Source organism: Mustelus asterias, chromosome 18 (genome assembly GCF_964213995.1).
Source record: "Mustelus asterias chromosome 18, sMusAst1.hap1.1, whole genome shotgun sequence".
NCBI lineage: Eukaryota > Metazoa > Chordata > Chondrichthyes > Carcharhiniformes > Triakidae > Mustelus > Mustelus asterias.
The window spans coordinates 33,889,061-33,906,108 of NC_135818.1; the positions used below are offsets into that span (position 1 = coordinate 33,889,061).

Here is a 17,048-nt window from a genome sequence, read left to right on the forward strand (position 1 = left end):
TGTGGCACTCCGCTAGCAACCTGCCTCCAATCCGAAAATTTTCCATCCAATGATGTGGAGATGCTGGCGTTGGACTGGGGTAAACACAGTAAGAAGTGTCTCAACACCAGGTTAAAGTCCAACAGGTTTATTTGGTAGCAAAAGCCACTAGCTTTCGGAGCACTGCCCCTTCGTCAGGTGAGTGGGAGTTCTATTCACAAACAGGGCACATAAAGACACAAACTCAATTTACAAAATAATGATTGGAATGCGAGTCTTTACAGTTAATCAAGTCTTAAAGGTACCGACAGTGTGAGTGGAGAGAGCGTTAAGCACAGGTTAAAGAGATGTGTATTGTCTCCAGACAGGACAGTTAGTGAGATTTTTGCAAGTCCAGGCAAGTCGTGGGGGTTACAGATAGTGTGACATGAACCCAAGATCCCGGTTGAGGCCGTCCTCATGTGTGCAGAACTTGGCTATCAGTCTCTGCTCAGCGACTCTGCGCTGTCGTGTGTCGTGAAGGCTGCCTTGGAGAACGCTTACCCGAAGATCAGAGGCCGAATGCCCGTGACCACTGAAGTGTTCCCCAACAGGAAGAGAACACCCTTGCCTGGTGATTGTCGAACGGTGTTCATTCATCCGTTGTCGTAGTGTCTGCATGGTCTCCCCAATGTACCATGCCTTGGGACATCCTTTCCTGCAGCGTATCAGGTTGGCCGAGTTGCAAGAGTATGTACCGTGTACCTGGTGGATGGTGTTCTCACGTGAGATGATGGTATCCGTGTCGACGATCCGGCACGTCTTGCAGAGGTTGCTGTGGCAGGGTTGTGTGGTGTCGTGGTCACTGTTCTCCTGAAGGCTGGGTAGTTTGCTACGGACAATGGTCTATTTGAGGTTGTGCGGTTGTTTGAAGGCAAGAAGTGAAGGTGTGGGGATGGCCTTGGCGAGATGTTCGTCTTCATCGATGACATGTTGAAAGCTCCGGAGAAGATGTCGTAGCTTCTCCGCTCCGGGGAAGTACTGGACGACGAAGGGTACTCTGTCCACCGTGTCCCGTGTTTGTCTTCTGAGGAGGTCGGTGCGGTTTTTTGCTGTGGCACGTCGGAACTGTCGATCGATGAGTCGAGCGCCATATCCAGTTCTTTATGAGGGCATCTTTCAGTATCTGGAGGTGTCTGTTGCGATCCGCCTCATCTGAGCAGATCCTGTCTATACAGAGGGCTTGTCCATAGGGGATGGCTTCTTTAACGTGTTTGGGGTGGAAGCTGGAGAAGTGGAGCATCGTGAGGTTATCCGTGGGCTTGCAGTACAGTGAAGTGCTGAGGTGACTGTCCTTAATGGAGATGCGTGTGTCCAAGAATGCAACCGATTCCGCAGGGTAGTCCATGGTGAGTCTGATGGCGGGATGGAACTTGTTGATGTCATCATATAGTTGTTTCAGTGATTGTTTACCATGAGTCCAAAGGAAGAAAAGGTCATGAACATGAACATGGGGATCAAATTCGCACCTCAATATGCCAACATCTTCTTGCACAGGTTCCAACAAGACCTCTTCACCGCACAGGACCTTCAACCGATGCTGTACACTAGATACATCGATGACAAGTTCCATCCCACCATCAGACTCACCATGGACTACTCTCCGAAATCGGTTGCATTCTTGGACACACGCATCTCCATTAAGGGCGGTCACCTCAGCACCTCACTGTACTGCAAGCCCACGGATAACCTCACGATGCTCCACTTCTCCAGCTTCCACCCCAAACACGTTAAAGAAGCCATCCCCTACGGACAAGTCCTCTGTATAGATGGGATCTGCTCAGATGAGGAGGATCGCAACAGACACCTCCAGATGCTGAAAGATGCCCTCATAAGAACAGGATATGGCGCTCGACTCATTGATCGACAGTTCCGACGTGCCACAGCAAAAAACCGCACCGACCTCCTCAGAAGACAAACATGGGACACGGTGGACAGAGTACCCTTCGTCGTCCAGTACTTCCCCGGAGCGGAGAAGCTACGACATCTTCTCTGGAACCTTCAACATGTCATTGATGAAGACGAACATCTCGCCAAGGCCATCCCCGCACCCCCACTTCTTGCCTTCAAACAACCGCACAACCTCAAACAGACCATTGTCTGCAGCAAACTACCCAGCCTTCAGGAGAACAGTGACCACGACACCACACAACCCTGCCACAGCAACCGCTGCAAGACATGCCGGATCATCGACACTGATACCATCATCTCACGTGAGAACATCATCCATCAGGTACACGGTACATACTCTTGCAACTCGGCCAACCTGATACGCTGCAGGAAAGGATGTCCCAAGGCATGGTACATTGGGGAGACCATGCAGACGCTACGACAGCGGATGAATGAACACCGCTCGACAATCACCAGGCAAGGGTGTTCTCTTCCTGTTGTGGAACACTTCAGCAGTCACGGGCATTTGGCCTCTGATCTTCGGGTAAGCGTTCTCCAAGGTGGCCTTCACGACACACGACAGCGCAGAGTCGCTGAGCAAAGACTGATGGCCAAGTTCCCCACACAAGGACGGCCTCAACCGGGATCTTGGGTTCATGTCACACTATCTGTAACCCCCACGATTTGCCTGGACTTGCAAAATCTCACTAACTGTCCTGTCGGGAAACAATACACATCTCTTTAACCTGTATTTAACCCTCTCTCCACTCACATTGTCTGTACCTTTAAGACTTGATTAGCTGTAAAGACTTGCATTTCAATCATTTTGTAAATTGAGTTTGTGTCTTTATATGCCCTGTTTGTGAACAGAACTCCCACTCGCCTGACGAAGGGGCAGCGCTCCGAAAGCTAGTAGTTTTAGATAACCACCTTCACTGTCCACTACACCACCAATTTTGGTGTCATCTGCAAACTTACCAACGATGCCTCCTATATTCTCATCCAAATCATTTATATAAATGACAAACAACGATGGATCCAGCACCAATCGCTGCGGCATACCACTGGTCACAGGCCTCCAGTCTGAAAAGCAACCTTATACCATCACCCTCCGTCTCCTACTGGCAAGCCAATTTTGTATCCAATTGACTACTTCTCCCTGCATCCAATGTGATCTAACCTTACTGTGGTTATGCTCATTTCACTAGTACAGCCATAAGTTTATTCAGTGACTGTACTGGTAAGATTTCTTTATCTTGGAATCAGTTATTTAATCGAAGTGTTTGCCAGACGAAATTGGCATTAAAGAGTAAAGTAGTAAAATAGTTTATTTTTGTCTTGCAGGACTAACGGATAGGACAGAAAAGCTGAATGCTCTTAAGGAATTGTTGAAGAAATTTCCTGCAGCAAACTATGAAGTTTTCAAATACATTATTACGCATTTAAACAGGTAGGTTAAAAACTTAATCTGGCCACTGAAAGAATGAGATCATAAGGACAATGTCTCTTTAAGATGTCGGATATAAACCGTGGACACTTGGCTTTGGTAAATATGACTGGACTAGTTGAGTATTCCAAGAAAGATTCAAATCAGGAGGAATTTGTCCCCTCAAGGGTTGCACTGAGTACCCATTTTTTCAGAGTGGGTCGAACATTTGGGTGCCTTTTTCTCAGTTAGCAAGGGTTTGTTAGCAATTTGATCTGAGTAGGTGTCTAGTATACCGAAAGCAACATTTTGGGTTGGATTTTGGCATCAGGAATAAGTGATGATGCTTGCTGCTGTTCACAAAGATCTGGTCTCTGTGGTGTGTATTTAATCTTTAATTCAGGTGCCAATACTCAGATGTCCAGAAACCGTGATGTCAAGTAGACTAAGCAGCCAATCACACTGAAGCATTCTCACAGGAAGTAAAATACACAGGTTCTCCTTGAGTTTTTAATTATTTACAGAGAGCAAAATAAAGATGTAGATTTGGGGAGCAAAGCAGAAGTTGAAAGATCATGAACTGTAAAAATAGTGGTAATTTTCATATTTAAAAGCTAGTGCAACTTTTATCATTATGGAGCAATTTCACATTCCACAGACATAAAAGCGGTTTCCAATGCCAGAAAGATGTCAACCATAAGTACACCATTAAAAATTTGATTGCAGCTCATTCAACAATGCTTTTTTGTTCCAGTGAAATTGTAAGTATAAAAAGTGGAAGTTCACACTAATTCATGTAATTTCTAAAGATTTCCATTTGCAAGGACATCGGCATCGCACCCTGTGAAGGAGTGTGGAATCACCTGCATTTTCCGTATTTAACTGTGTAATTGTGCTGTTAGCTTCACGATTGTTAAACAACTAAAATCTGGCCATTGTAGTAAGTATCAGAAATTCATTCAGTTGCAGTCTGAGAAGACATTAAAATGTTCTGACATCAGTTTTGGCCCTGGAAGATCTGATTTGCTTAGCAACAGTTGCCTAATGTGGTTGAATTGTGAAAGAGAGTAGGGAGCAGAAAATTTGCAACCCACCTGATATTTAATAGTAGAGAATGGGCAGTTTCACCAATGTAAAAGAAAGAACTTGCATTTTTACAGCACCTTTTACTACCTCTGAATATCCCAAAGCACTTTACAGTGAAATGTCTTTTCTTTCAAATATAGCCACTGTTGCAGCGTAAGGAACCTGACAGCCAATGTGCACACAACTAGGTCCCACAGTGTGGAAATGCCCAAATATGTTTGTTAGCTGAGGGATAAATGTGGACCTGGGTACAGGGAAGACTCCCCTGCTTTTGAAATAGTTACATGGGATCTTTTGCATCCAATTGAGAGGGTAGATGGGCCTTGATTTTATATTTCATCTGAAATATAGGACATCTGACAGATGTTGTACTCCCTCAGTACTGCACTGAAGTATCAGCCTAGATTCCAGACTCGAGTCTCTGAAGTGGGACAATTTAGATGTAAAGATGCTATTATTGAGCCATGTCTGACACACTAATCTGACAATGCAGATGATTGAACATTACATAACCTGTGCCACTTCATGCATCTATGAATTCTTTCCAAATCCGCAAAAATACAGTAACTCTTTTAAATTGAAAGGACAGGTGGTTAGTCTGGATAGTCCAGATAGGCAAATTGAGAATCGAATCCCGATATTGTTCTCTGCACAGGTATTTACTGGCAGTTTTGAGCTCTGGAGACAGTTGTATTGCTTCTTATTGCTTTTCCTTGGTAGCTGATTGGTAACTTCCCCTGCCTAACACAAACTAGACTGGTGGTGGGAGGAGGTGTAATTAAAAAGGAGTGGATACTCCATCCCCATCCCAAGGTGGCTGATTTGAGTTGGATACCTGCTTAAAGCTTTAAATACAAATTTGGGGCCTTGATGGGATAATTGAGCTGTACTGTTGATTTTAACTGAGCTCTGAGTGAGGCAGATTTGCCGTGCCAAATCTGTTGCAAAACAATAAAGAGCAGGACAGCACATGAACAGGCCTTTCAGCCCACCAACCCCGCACTGATCACGTTGTCCTATCTAGACTAACCACCTGTATCCCTCTATTCCGTGGGGCGTGGATTGGTACTTGGGACTATGATGTTGTGGCCATTACGGAGACATGGGTAGAACAAGGACAGGAATGGTTGTTGGACGTTCCGGGCTATAGATGTTTCAGTAAGTGTAGGGAAGCTGGTAAAAGAGGTGGAGGCAGTAGCATTGTTAATCAAGGATAGTTTAACGGCTACGGAAAGGCACTTCGAGGGGGATCTGCATACTGAGGTAATATGGGCTGAAGTTAGAAATGGGAAAGGAGCGGTCACGTTGTTAGGAGTTTACTATTGGCCCCCAAATAGCAAGAGAGATGTGGAGGAAGAAATTGCAAAGCAGATTATGGATAGGTGTAGGGGTCACAGTGTAGTTGTCATGGGGGACTTTAACTTTCCAAATATTGATTAGAACCTTTGTAGGTCGAATAGTTCGGATGGGGCAGTTTTTGTGCAGTGTGCGCAGGAGGGTTTCCTGACACAATATGTGGATAGGCCGACAAGAGGTGGGGCCACATTGGATTTGGTACTGGGAAATGAACCGGGCCAAGTGTTAGATTTGGTTGTGGGAGAGCTCTTTGGAGATAGTGACCACAATTCGGTGTCTTTTGTTATTGCAATGGAGAGGGATAGGGCCGCACGGCAGGGCAAGGTTTATAATTGGGGGAGAGGTAATTATGATGTGATTAGGCAAGAATTAGGGGGCATAAGATGGGAACAGAAACTGTCAGGGAAAGACACAAATGAAAAGTGGAACTTTTTCGAGCAACAAATATTGTGTGTCCTTGATAGGTATGTCCATGTCAGGCAGGGAGGAAATGGCCGAGTGAGGGAACCATGGTTCACGAAAGAGCGTTATTTTTGTTCACGAAACAACGTTGTTTTGTTTCTTAAAGACTTGATTAGTTGTAAGTATTCGCATTCCAACCATTATTCATGTAAATTGAGTTTGTGTCTTTATATGCTCTGTTTGTGAACAGAATTCCCACTCACCTGAAGAAGGGGCTTGGAGCTCCGAAAGCTTGTGTGGCTTTTGCTACCAAATAAACCTGTTGGACTTTAACCTGGTGGTGTTAAACTTCTTACTGTGTTTACCCCAGTCCAACGCCGGCATCTCCACATCATATCTGATCGAAGACAGAGGGTGGTGGTGGATGGAAAATTTTCGGACTGGAGGCAGGTTGCTAGCGGAGTGCCACAGGGATCAGTGCTTGGTCCTCTGCTCTTTGTGATTTTTATTAATGACTTGGAGGAGGGGGCTGAAGGGTGGATCAGTAAATTTGCTGATGGCACCAAGATTGGTGGAGTAGTGGATGAGGTGGAGGGCTGTTGTAGACTGCAAAGAGACATAGATAGGATGCAAAGCTGGACTGAAAAATGGCAGATGGAGTTTAACCCTGATAAATGTGAGGTGATTCATTTTGGTAGGACTAATTTACATGTGGATTACAGGGTCAAAGGTAGGGTTCTGAAGACTGTGGAGGAACAGAGAGATCTTGGGGTCCATATCCACAGATCTCTAAAGGTTGCCATGCAAGTGGATAGAGCTGTGAAGAAGTCCTATAGTGTGTTAGCTTTTATTAACAGGGGGTTGGAGTTTAAGAGCCGTGGGGTTATGCTGCAACTGTACAGGACCTTGGTGAGATCACATTTGGAATATTGTGTGCAGTTCTGGTCACCTCACTATAAGAAGGATGTGGAAGCGCTGGAAAGAGTGCAGAGGAGATTTACCAGGATGCTGCCTGGTTTGGAGGGTAGGTCTTATGAACAAAGGTTGAGGGTGCTAGGGCTGTTATCTCTGGAGCGGAGGAGGTTGAGGGGTGATTAATAGGTTTATAAAATGATGAAGGGGGTAGATAGAGTGAACGTTCAAAGACTATTTCCTCGGGTGGATGGAGCTATTACAAGGGGGCATAACTATAGGGTTCATGGTGGGAGATATAGGAAGGGTGTCTGAGGTAGGTAGGTAGACACAGTAAGAAGTTTAACAACACCAGGTTAAAGTCCAACAGGTTTATTTGGTAGCAAAAGCCACACAAGCTTTCGGAGCTCCAAGCCCTCTTGAAGGGACTTTAACCTGGTGTTGTTAAACTACTTACTGTGTTTACCCCAGTCCAACGCCGGCATCTCCACATCGTAGGTAGGTGGGTCAGAGAGTGGTTGGGGTGTGGAATGGACTGCCTGCAGTGATAGTGGAGTCAGATACTTTAGGAACATTTAAGCGGTTATTGGATAGGCACATGGAGCACACCAGGATGACAGGGAGTGGGATAGCTTGATCTTGGTTTCAGATAAAGCTCGGCACAACATCGTGGGCTGTAGGGCCTGTTCTGTGCTGTACTGTTCTATGTTCTATTCCCTGCCTGTTCATGTGTCTATCCAGATAAGTCTTGTATGTCACTAATGTGTCTGCCTCAACCACCTCACTTGGCAATGCATTCCAGGCCCCCACCACCCTCTGTGTTTAAAAAAAACACTTCCCCGCACATCTCCACTGAACTTTTCCCCCCTTCCTTTGAACTTGTGCCCCCCTGTAATTGTAATTTCTGCCCTGGGAAAAAGCTTCCAACCGTTCACCTTATCTATGCCCCTCATAATTTTAAATCTTCTATCAGGTCACCCCTCGGCCTTCGTCTTTCCAGGGAGAACATATGTTCAATTTCTCCTCGTAGCTAATACCCTCCATACCAGGCAACGTCCTGGTAAACCTTTTCTGTATTCCCTCCAAAGCCTCCGCGTCTTTCTGGCAATGTGGTGACCAGAATTGGGCACAGTATTCCAAATGTAGCCTAATCAACGTTTTATATAACTAACATAATTTGCCAACTTTTATACTCGATGCCCCAGCTGATGAAGGCAATGCTTTCTTCAGCACCTTTTCCACCCGTGCTGCCACTTTTAAGGATCTGTTGATCTGCACGGCCAGATCTGTGTGCCTATGCTTCTGATGGTTCTGCCATTTATTTTATAGCTCCCACCTGAATTGGATCTACCAAAATGCATCACCTCGCATTTGTCTGGATTAAATTCCATCTGCCATTTCTCTGCCCAATTTTTGAGCCTATCAGTTTCCTGCTGTATTCTCTGACAATCTTCTTCATTATTCGCAACTCCAGCAATCTTAGTATCAAACTTGCTAATCAGACCAGCTATGTTTTCTTCCAAGTCATGTGTATATATATTGCAAACAGAGGTCCCAGCACTGATCCTGTGGAACACCGCTAGTTACAGACCTCCATTCAGAAAAACACCCTTCCTCTGCTACCCTCTGTCTTCTATGGCCAAGCCAGTTCTGAATCCATTTAGCTAGGTCACCCTTGATTCTGTGAGATTTAATCTTTTGCACCAACCTGCCATGAAGGACCTTGTCAAATGCTTTACTAATGTCCATGTCGACAACATCCACGACCCTTCCCTCGTGAATCATGTTTGTCACCTCCCAAAAGTCAATCAAATTAGTGAGACATGACTTCCTTTGTACAAAATCATGCCTTCTGTCGCTAGTAAGACTATTCAGTTCCAAATGTGTGTTGATCCTATCCCTAAGAATCTTCTCCAACAATTTCACTATCACTGATGTCAAGCTTACTGGCCTATAATTACCTGGGTTATCCTTGCTACCCTTAAGTAACGGGACAACATTGGCTATCCTCCAATCCTCTGGGACCTCAACTGTGGTCAACGAGAAAACAAAGATTTCTGTTAGAGGTACAGTAATTTCCTCTCTTGTCTCCCTCAGTAATCTGGGATAGATGTCACCTGGCCCTTGGGATTTCTCTACCGTAATACTTTTTAATATTCCTAACACTTCCCTCATAATAATGACTTGCTCTAGAGGGTTTACATACCCCTCCAAGATGCCATCAATCAATGTGTCCCTCCTTTGTGAATATCAATGCAAAGTACTAATTAAGGATCTCACCCACTTCCTTTGGTTCTACCCATAATTTCCCTCCTTTGTCCTTGAGTGGACCAGTTATTTCTCTTGCTACCCTCTTGTTAATATATGTACAAAATGCCTTGGGATTCTCCTTAATCCTGTCTGCCAGGGACATTTTGTGAGGGTGGGAAGAAGGTTAGATAAACGTATCTTCTATTTATTAATGATTGTAAGTTTCTTTCTGGGCCATACGAAGAGGGTTGGTGCTCCAGGCCCCACAAAGAAACCTTGGACCTCTTGAACCACAAGCTTCACCATCTCTTCTAACTGCAATTCTTTTCCCATGCTGAAACGATACACTTGGCTTGTGGCAGGGATCATTTCTCCAGGACAAGGGGAGCAACCTCCAAGCCACCCAACTGTAATTCACATTATTGTTGACAAGCAGCATGCTAATGAGGTCTGAACATGAAGGCAGACCACGCATCCTTGCTGCTGCTCCCACATGAGCCAGCCATTTAGCAGGTTGTATTCCCACCGGTCGATCTGAGTGCAAGGTCAGCACCATGGGGCTGGGGAATGAGCTGAAGTTGACTGGAGGAACTGAGGATGAAGAAGAGGAAGATGAACTGGTGCATCCCATAACACACATCAGAGAGCAATCCGTGCAGAATGAAACTTGCATGAAACGGCAAAAAATACTGGACGCCTGTACAGAGCGAGTGAATTCTTGATCGCAAACCGAAGAAGCCTGTACTGAGGCACTATTTGACTTCTTGCATGCCCAGGATCATCATGGCTGAAAATATCTTCAGTAAGTTAAAGTAGCTGAGGAACTCTGAACTGTACCAGAATTCATAACAGCTGTGGAGAACTCAGTTATTCACTGATTTCTAATAGTTTGAGAGAAATGAATCTTTATGGTCCATTGCATGACAGTTCATGCATTGCCTTTGTTAAAGGTTTACTGTGTTTGTGATTGAGTTTGGAGCCAGTAATTGTTTAGTTATACTTGCCATTGTGAATAAATTTATTCAACTCCAAAAAAAACACAGGAAATCAGAGGCAAGAAAAATCAAATAATTAAAGCTGATTGTGACTTCGAATAAAATAGGGACTTTAATTTCCTATCTGTTAAATTGGAAGCACCATGATTCCTGATCTGTCAAAAAAAGTAATACTTCCAGATGTCAATGTGCAAATTGTCGTCATCAAACTGAAAGTGGCTTTTCGGGCATAATACGATCAAAGCTTTTCCTCATCAAATAACTGGTCAAGGAACTTGTAAGCACTCCCGCTGCCCATAGGAAATCTCTGTGCTAAACCCCATATACATTTTCTCATTGTTATTTTGCATTCATAAATATAGACTTTTCATAGCAAAAATATTTTCAAAACCACAAATCTAATTGTGAAACAAGTTGATATTCAATTGAATAGATAATGATCAAAGATTTGTGCAGTAGAAATTAGTTAACCCCTACGTACTGTGGTGTCTAACAATACACCCATAGTAAATGTGATATTTGGTTGATCGTTGTAATGAGTTAGCTAAGATCTCATTCTTCCAAATGTTCAGCAATAGCTCACAAACCATTTGAGACACAATGCTTTTATGTATTAAATCAGGGAATGTTGGCATCACTTGGCAAGGCCCATATTTATTGTCCATGCCCAATTGCCTTTGGGAAGATGATGATGAAGCAGTTTTGTGACATGAACACTACTTGTCATTATGAAGACTGAATGTTGTCAGGGTCTTCTAGATATGGGCATGAATTGCTTCAGTATCTGAGGAATTGTGAATGGAAGTGAAAAACAGCACAGATTGCACAATCATCAGTGAGCATTCCCACTTCCCACCTTATGATAGAGGGAAGGTTATTGATGGTTGGGCCTAATGAATTCCTTGGGGCTGAGGCGATTGGTCTCCAACAACTATATCCATCTTCCTTTGTGAGGCATAGCTACAGCCAGTGAAATATTTCCCCCCTCATTGTTTCAATATTACTCAAGTTCTTTGACATCACACCCAATCAAGGTTGCCTTGATGCCAACGTCAGTAACTCACCTCACCTCTGGAGCTCGTCTTTTTTGTCCATTTTTGGAACAAGGCTGTAATGACATCTGGAGCCAAGTGATTCTACGGAACGTAACCTGAGTATTGGTGAGCAGGCAAAGTGCTGCTTGGTTAGCATTGTCAGCGACTTCTTCCATCACTTTGCTGATGTTTGAAAGTGGGTTGATGTGGCAGTAATTGGCTGGTTTGGATTTGTCCTGCTTTTTGTGGATAGGATATACCTGGACAATTTTCCATTTTGGTTGATAAGATTTTGTGAAACAGGTTGGCTATGGGCATGGAAATTTCTGCATAAGTCTTCAATACAACAGTAAGCATATTGTCAGGGCTCATAGCCTTTGCTTGTCCAGTGTGCTCAGCCATTTCTTGATGTCACAGAGGGAATTCTATTGGCTTAAGACTGGCTTTGGTGATAATGGGGATCTTCTTTATTGGCAGAAGATGGTTGCAATCTCATCAACTTTGTCCTTTAATAGCTAGACTCTGCCGTAATTGGAAAAATTGCTTAATTGTCCACCACCATTTGTCTTTGGAAAGAGAAACAAGGTTCAAGATGGAAAAGGATGAATAACATACCTGATGGATTGACTCCCTATCTGTGCATGGTTCGGATGCAATAAGGCAAAGCATTCCTTTCTTATTTGGAGACTGGGAATGGAGAAAGGAGCAGATATTCAAGAGTGATTCACAGATATTTCCGTTTCATGGAAGTAGCAAACTTGATAGGATAAGGAGTCATATGGACTCTATGTTAATTCTGTTTCTCTCTCCATTGATACTGCTAATCCTACTGAGTTTATCCAGCATTTTCTGTTTTTATTTCTGATAGATCAGTTATTTGTTTTCCCCAACTCTTTGAAATTCATGTTAATGTTCCATCTCGAGGAAAGCTGGTCTTTAACCCCAAATGCAAATGGCAGACACTGAGCTGTAGCCATTTCCTGTGCAATGCAAAGAAAAACAAAACTTTGGGGTAGTCTTTCAGATGCATTTTGCGTTGGCCAGAGCTGATTTTGATGCCCATTTTGCCTGACACTGCAATGCTTCTGTGATTCACTGTACAGTTCTACTTAAGTTTGGGCTTTTCATAGAATCATAAAATGGTTATAGCCCAGAAGGAGACCATTTGGTCCATTGTTTGTGCTGGCTCTCTGCAAGATCAGTTCCACTAATCCCACTCCTCTGCCCCTTCCCTGTGGTCCTGCAAATATTTTGTCTTCAGGTACTTACCCGATTCCCCTTTGAAAACCATGATTGAATCTGCCTGCAACACATTCTCAGTAGTGCATTCCAGATCCTAATCTAACTAAACAAAAGAAAATATCATGTTGGAGAAGATTAAGCAAATCAAAGGGAAAAGACAAGGCAATAGATCAAGGTAGTTATAGAAGTAGTGGTGATCAGAGTATGGCAGATAGGGACAGTGATTGCAAACTTCTGTGTCAACGAAATGGCTACAGCTCAGTATCTGCCATTATTTTACGGCATCTCCACATCAACGAATAGGGCCAGAGTTAACAAAAACAGTAGAAGAACTGAATCTGTATTTGAATGTTTGCAGCATTCACATCAAAACAGATGAATTGTCAGCTCAAATAGAAATTCATATGCATGACCTGATTGCCATTACAGTGACATGGCTACAAGAAACCAAAACTGGGACCTGAATATCCAAGGATATAAAGCATTTAGGAAGGAAGGGAAGCTGGGCAAAGGTGATGGGGTGACTTTGTTAATTAACTGGATATTAAAACATTAGTTTTCTCGAGCAGCATGTGAAGAACCAACTAAGGAATGGGTTATTTTAGAGTTAGTATTGTATAATGAGAGAGGGCTGATCAATACTCTTGTTGTAAAGGTGTCTTTAGGAAAGAGTAACCATAATATGATAGAATTTTGCATTGAATTTGAAAGTGATGTAGTTCAATCAGAGACTCGGGTCACAATTCTGAACAAAGGAAACAGATGCAAATTTGCTATGGTCGATTTGGAAACTACATTAAAAGATATGATGATCGACGAACAATGACTGACATTTGAAGAATTAATACACGGTGAACAACAAATTCCTTTAATGCACTAAAGTCCAGCAAGGAAAGTGTTCCAACTGTGGCTAACAAAAGTAATCCAGGATTGTATTAGAGATTCTGGTCACCGCACTACCAGAAGGACGTGGAGGCGTTAGAGAGAGTGCAGAGAAGGTTTACCAGGATGTTGCCTGGTATGGAGGGTCTTAGCTATGAGGAGAGATTGGGTAAACTGGGGTTGTTCTCCCTGGAAAGACGGAGAATGAGGGGAGATCTAATAGAGATGTACAAGATTATGAAGGGGATAGATAGGGTGAACAGTGGGAAGCTTTTTCCCAGGTCGGAGGTGACGATCACGAGGGGTCACGGGCTCAAGGTGAGAGGGGCGAAGTATAACTCGTATCAGAGGGATGTTTTTTACACAGAGGGTGGTGGGGGCCTGGAATGCGCTGCCAAGTAGGGTGGTGGAGGCAGGCACGCTGACATCGTTTAAGACTTACCTGGATAGTCACATGAGCAGCCTGGAAATGGAGGGATACAAACGATTGGTTTCGTTGGACCAAGGAGCGGCACAGGCTTGGAGGGCCGAAGGGCCTGTTTCCTGTGCTGTACTGTTCTTTGTCCTTTGTTCTTTGAGTTTCAATTTTGCTGGCATGGTTATTATGCGGCATTTTATCAAATGTTTGCCTAAAAATAAATAGCAGAAAAGATTGAAAGGAACAAATAATAGACATTATATTTGCAAACATAAAATCTGAACATTACTGAATGATATTTTATCTTCGGTTGAGTTATACTTTTGATTAGGTAGTTTCTTCCAACATGTTAAGATGAACAGTATTAACTGACTGTCTTTAATTTATGGTTAACAGTTTGTGAGAATGTGAAGTGATTTATTTTCTGTGTGTGATCTTCCTGTCCTGCATGAAGTTGACCATTTGCGGCAGAGTGGGTGAGCCATGCACAAGTCAGACTTCGGCTGGACTAGAAGATCATAATGGCTGGCCATATTTGTCCTTGACATTTCTTTGCTGGTAAATTGTAAACCTTCAATTCCATGATTGCTGTGTTTTACAAAATGATGGCTGTTAAAACGTATTTAGTCATCTGAACTAGAAGCAAGCCAAGACAGGAGATCTGAGGCTGTACTTCCATGATTAATGTTTAATGTTAATAATGGTGATGAAATTTGTAATTTAAAACAGACCTGATATTTTTCTTGTGTTTTTTTTAATTGCAGGGTTAGTCAACAGAGCAAAACAAATCGTATGATAGCAGATAATCTTGCCATTTGTTTTTGGCCTACTTTCTTGAGACCTGATGGCCTTACGAATGCTGCATTGAATCAGTCTGCAATTGAGACGTTTATCCAGCAATACCAGTTCCTCTTTTGCAATGGGGAAATTGTAGAAACGTTCATCCCTCCTGAGGAGCCTTGTACAGGTCAGTTGGTAGAACCATTATTACCACTGCCATCATTGCCGCCGCCACCGCCACCACCAACATCATCTCAACAGTTCCAAACACAGATGCAGACAGATCAACTTGATATCATGTGAGCAAAATAGGAACAGATATCATTACTAGGAGCCCTAAACTGAGTATCTGACAACCCAAATGTTGAAGTTCGGAAGACCTAAAAAGGTTGTGCATTTGCAAACTATAATAGCAGCATTGCTTTAAGATCAATCTAGTATTCCTTTCCTCACTTTCCAAAGGAGACTGTTGTAAGTGCGGATATTAATGGAATTTCTAAAATTGCTGTGTACAAAACAAACTGGCTGCAATAAATACATTCCACTTGCTGCATGAAAGAAAAGCAATTTTAACAGTCTCTGTGGATATTTTGTGGTTGTTTTCTTCACAAACTTTTCAACAGTTGTGAATAACAGAGTTTATGTATACACTAAATTGTACAAAATGAAGTCAAATATATTTCTCATCCAACAATATATAAAAAAAAATTCCAACTGTTTGACTGGATTTGGCCTTTTATTTGTGCTGTTTTGGGAGTCAATGTGTTTGTGTCCTTACATGTGTGTGTGGGTGGGTAGATGGACATGCTGTCATCAACAGCCTCCCAACATTTGCACTGCTTCTGATAATGTAGTTTTAAGAAAAATTGGCAGGAGTACTGTAAAAGACGATGTCTACTGCACCTTTTGTTTACTGGTAATAGAACTGTGGTGATTCTTTTTGTTATGGGAAGAATCCACTTATTTTAATGACCAACAGCACAATAAGGATCAGTTCAGGAGAAAAGACTGAGCTTAAAATTACCGTCATTTTATCCTATATGTCTTACTGCATTTGTTTCATTTAAAGGATGAAATGTAGACTTTTATAGTACCCTTAATCGTTGGAAAATAATGCATGTGTTTAATTCCTGGTTGGTCTTGTACCTTATCCTAATGCATTTTTAGAAATAATTTTCCTCTTTGGGAAGAAAGAGGAAATATTGGGTGTATAGAAAAGTCATTTTTCATAAAGATTGTAAATCTTTCATTAATCTTCAATTATATGGCTTTCACGTGTTTGCAATAAAGATGGTGTATTAAATAGCTATAAGTACTCCTTGTTTCTGTTAACTCATTTTAATGTGACCCGAATAAATAACCTGTTATGAATTAAATATTGCTAACATAATAGCAATAAAAATTTTGGGTATTGGCAATTACACACAACAATTTATGTATAATTTTGTAAAGCTTGTATTCCTGTTACTTCCTGTGGTATTTTGTACTAAAATTTATTTAGATTATTTTATCTCGCATTGTTCAGATTACATGTATGTAACATCTTGTTTTTAAAAAACTTTCTTTTCAAATCGGTACCCAATTTGCTGTAAAATGATTCTGCTTTAAGTAGAAATTTTGTTAATTTGAGTAAGTGCTGTAAGTTTTACTGAAAGTTGATGTAAAAAAAATTGGTGAGCTGAATGGGATGTAGTCAGTACTTGGTGGGGAAGCTTGCTTTATGAATAGCATCAATTCTACTTTAGTTCTTGAACAGTTAAAAATTTGCATCTATTTGAAGATATTGTCAGAACACTACTTTTCAGAGAATTGTTAATCATTTGGTACACATTCTGCAACTAGTATATGTTTTGTGTAGGTTTGGGTGCTAGTTAATTATGAAAACAACTCATTTTGCTCAGTGTTGTTATTTGCCTCAGTGGGACTGATATGAAAACTCTTAAGATTTTGACATATCTACAATGTATTATAGTAAATAAATCATTTGAGAAGCAAATCTTAAGAGTTTGTACTCCACTTTCCTTAATAAAATTTTTCTATGAACTGCAGCACTGCTGAAAAGAACATTTTTTGCACACTACAGGATTCTTTACAAGACATTGAAATAATATTAGGATTTGTTTTGTTTAGGTGATTGTTTCAATTGCTTTCTCAAAGAAAATTCCTTGTTTCTATATTGATAGGCCTATTACTAGGAAAAATATCTTTACTTTGAAACCTGAGGTTTCACCATTCCAATTGAGAAAAGTTTGAATCCTGTTTTGCGCATCTGTGCTAACTGACCATTATTTTTATGAGCTACATGCAGTGTTTAGAACACAGACTATTGATTATTACAAAGATAACATTTAAAAATA

At 42.0% G+C, this 17,048-nt stretch overlaps 1 protein-coding gene across 3 annotated transcripts in view; it reads left to right on the forward strand.

The window, feature by feature from the left end:
• The window catches only part of arhgap5 (Rho GTPase activating protein 5), an 80,642-nt gene extending 63,903 nt beyond the window's left edge, over positions 1-16,739 (forward strand). For all 3 annotated transcript variants that reach the window (XM_078233691.1, XM_078233694.1, XM_078233692.1), the window contains 2 exons: positions 3,253-3,358; positions 14,676-16,739. In XM_078233691.1, the coding sequence (XP_078089817.1) occupies positions 3,253-3,358; positions 14,676-14,994 (425 nt within the window). In that variant the 3' untranslated portion in view covers positions 14,995-16,739. The remainder of the gene's footprint in view (positions 1-3,252; positions 3,359-14,675) is intronic.
• Positions 16,740-17,048: the final 309 nt, after the last annotated feature.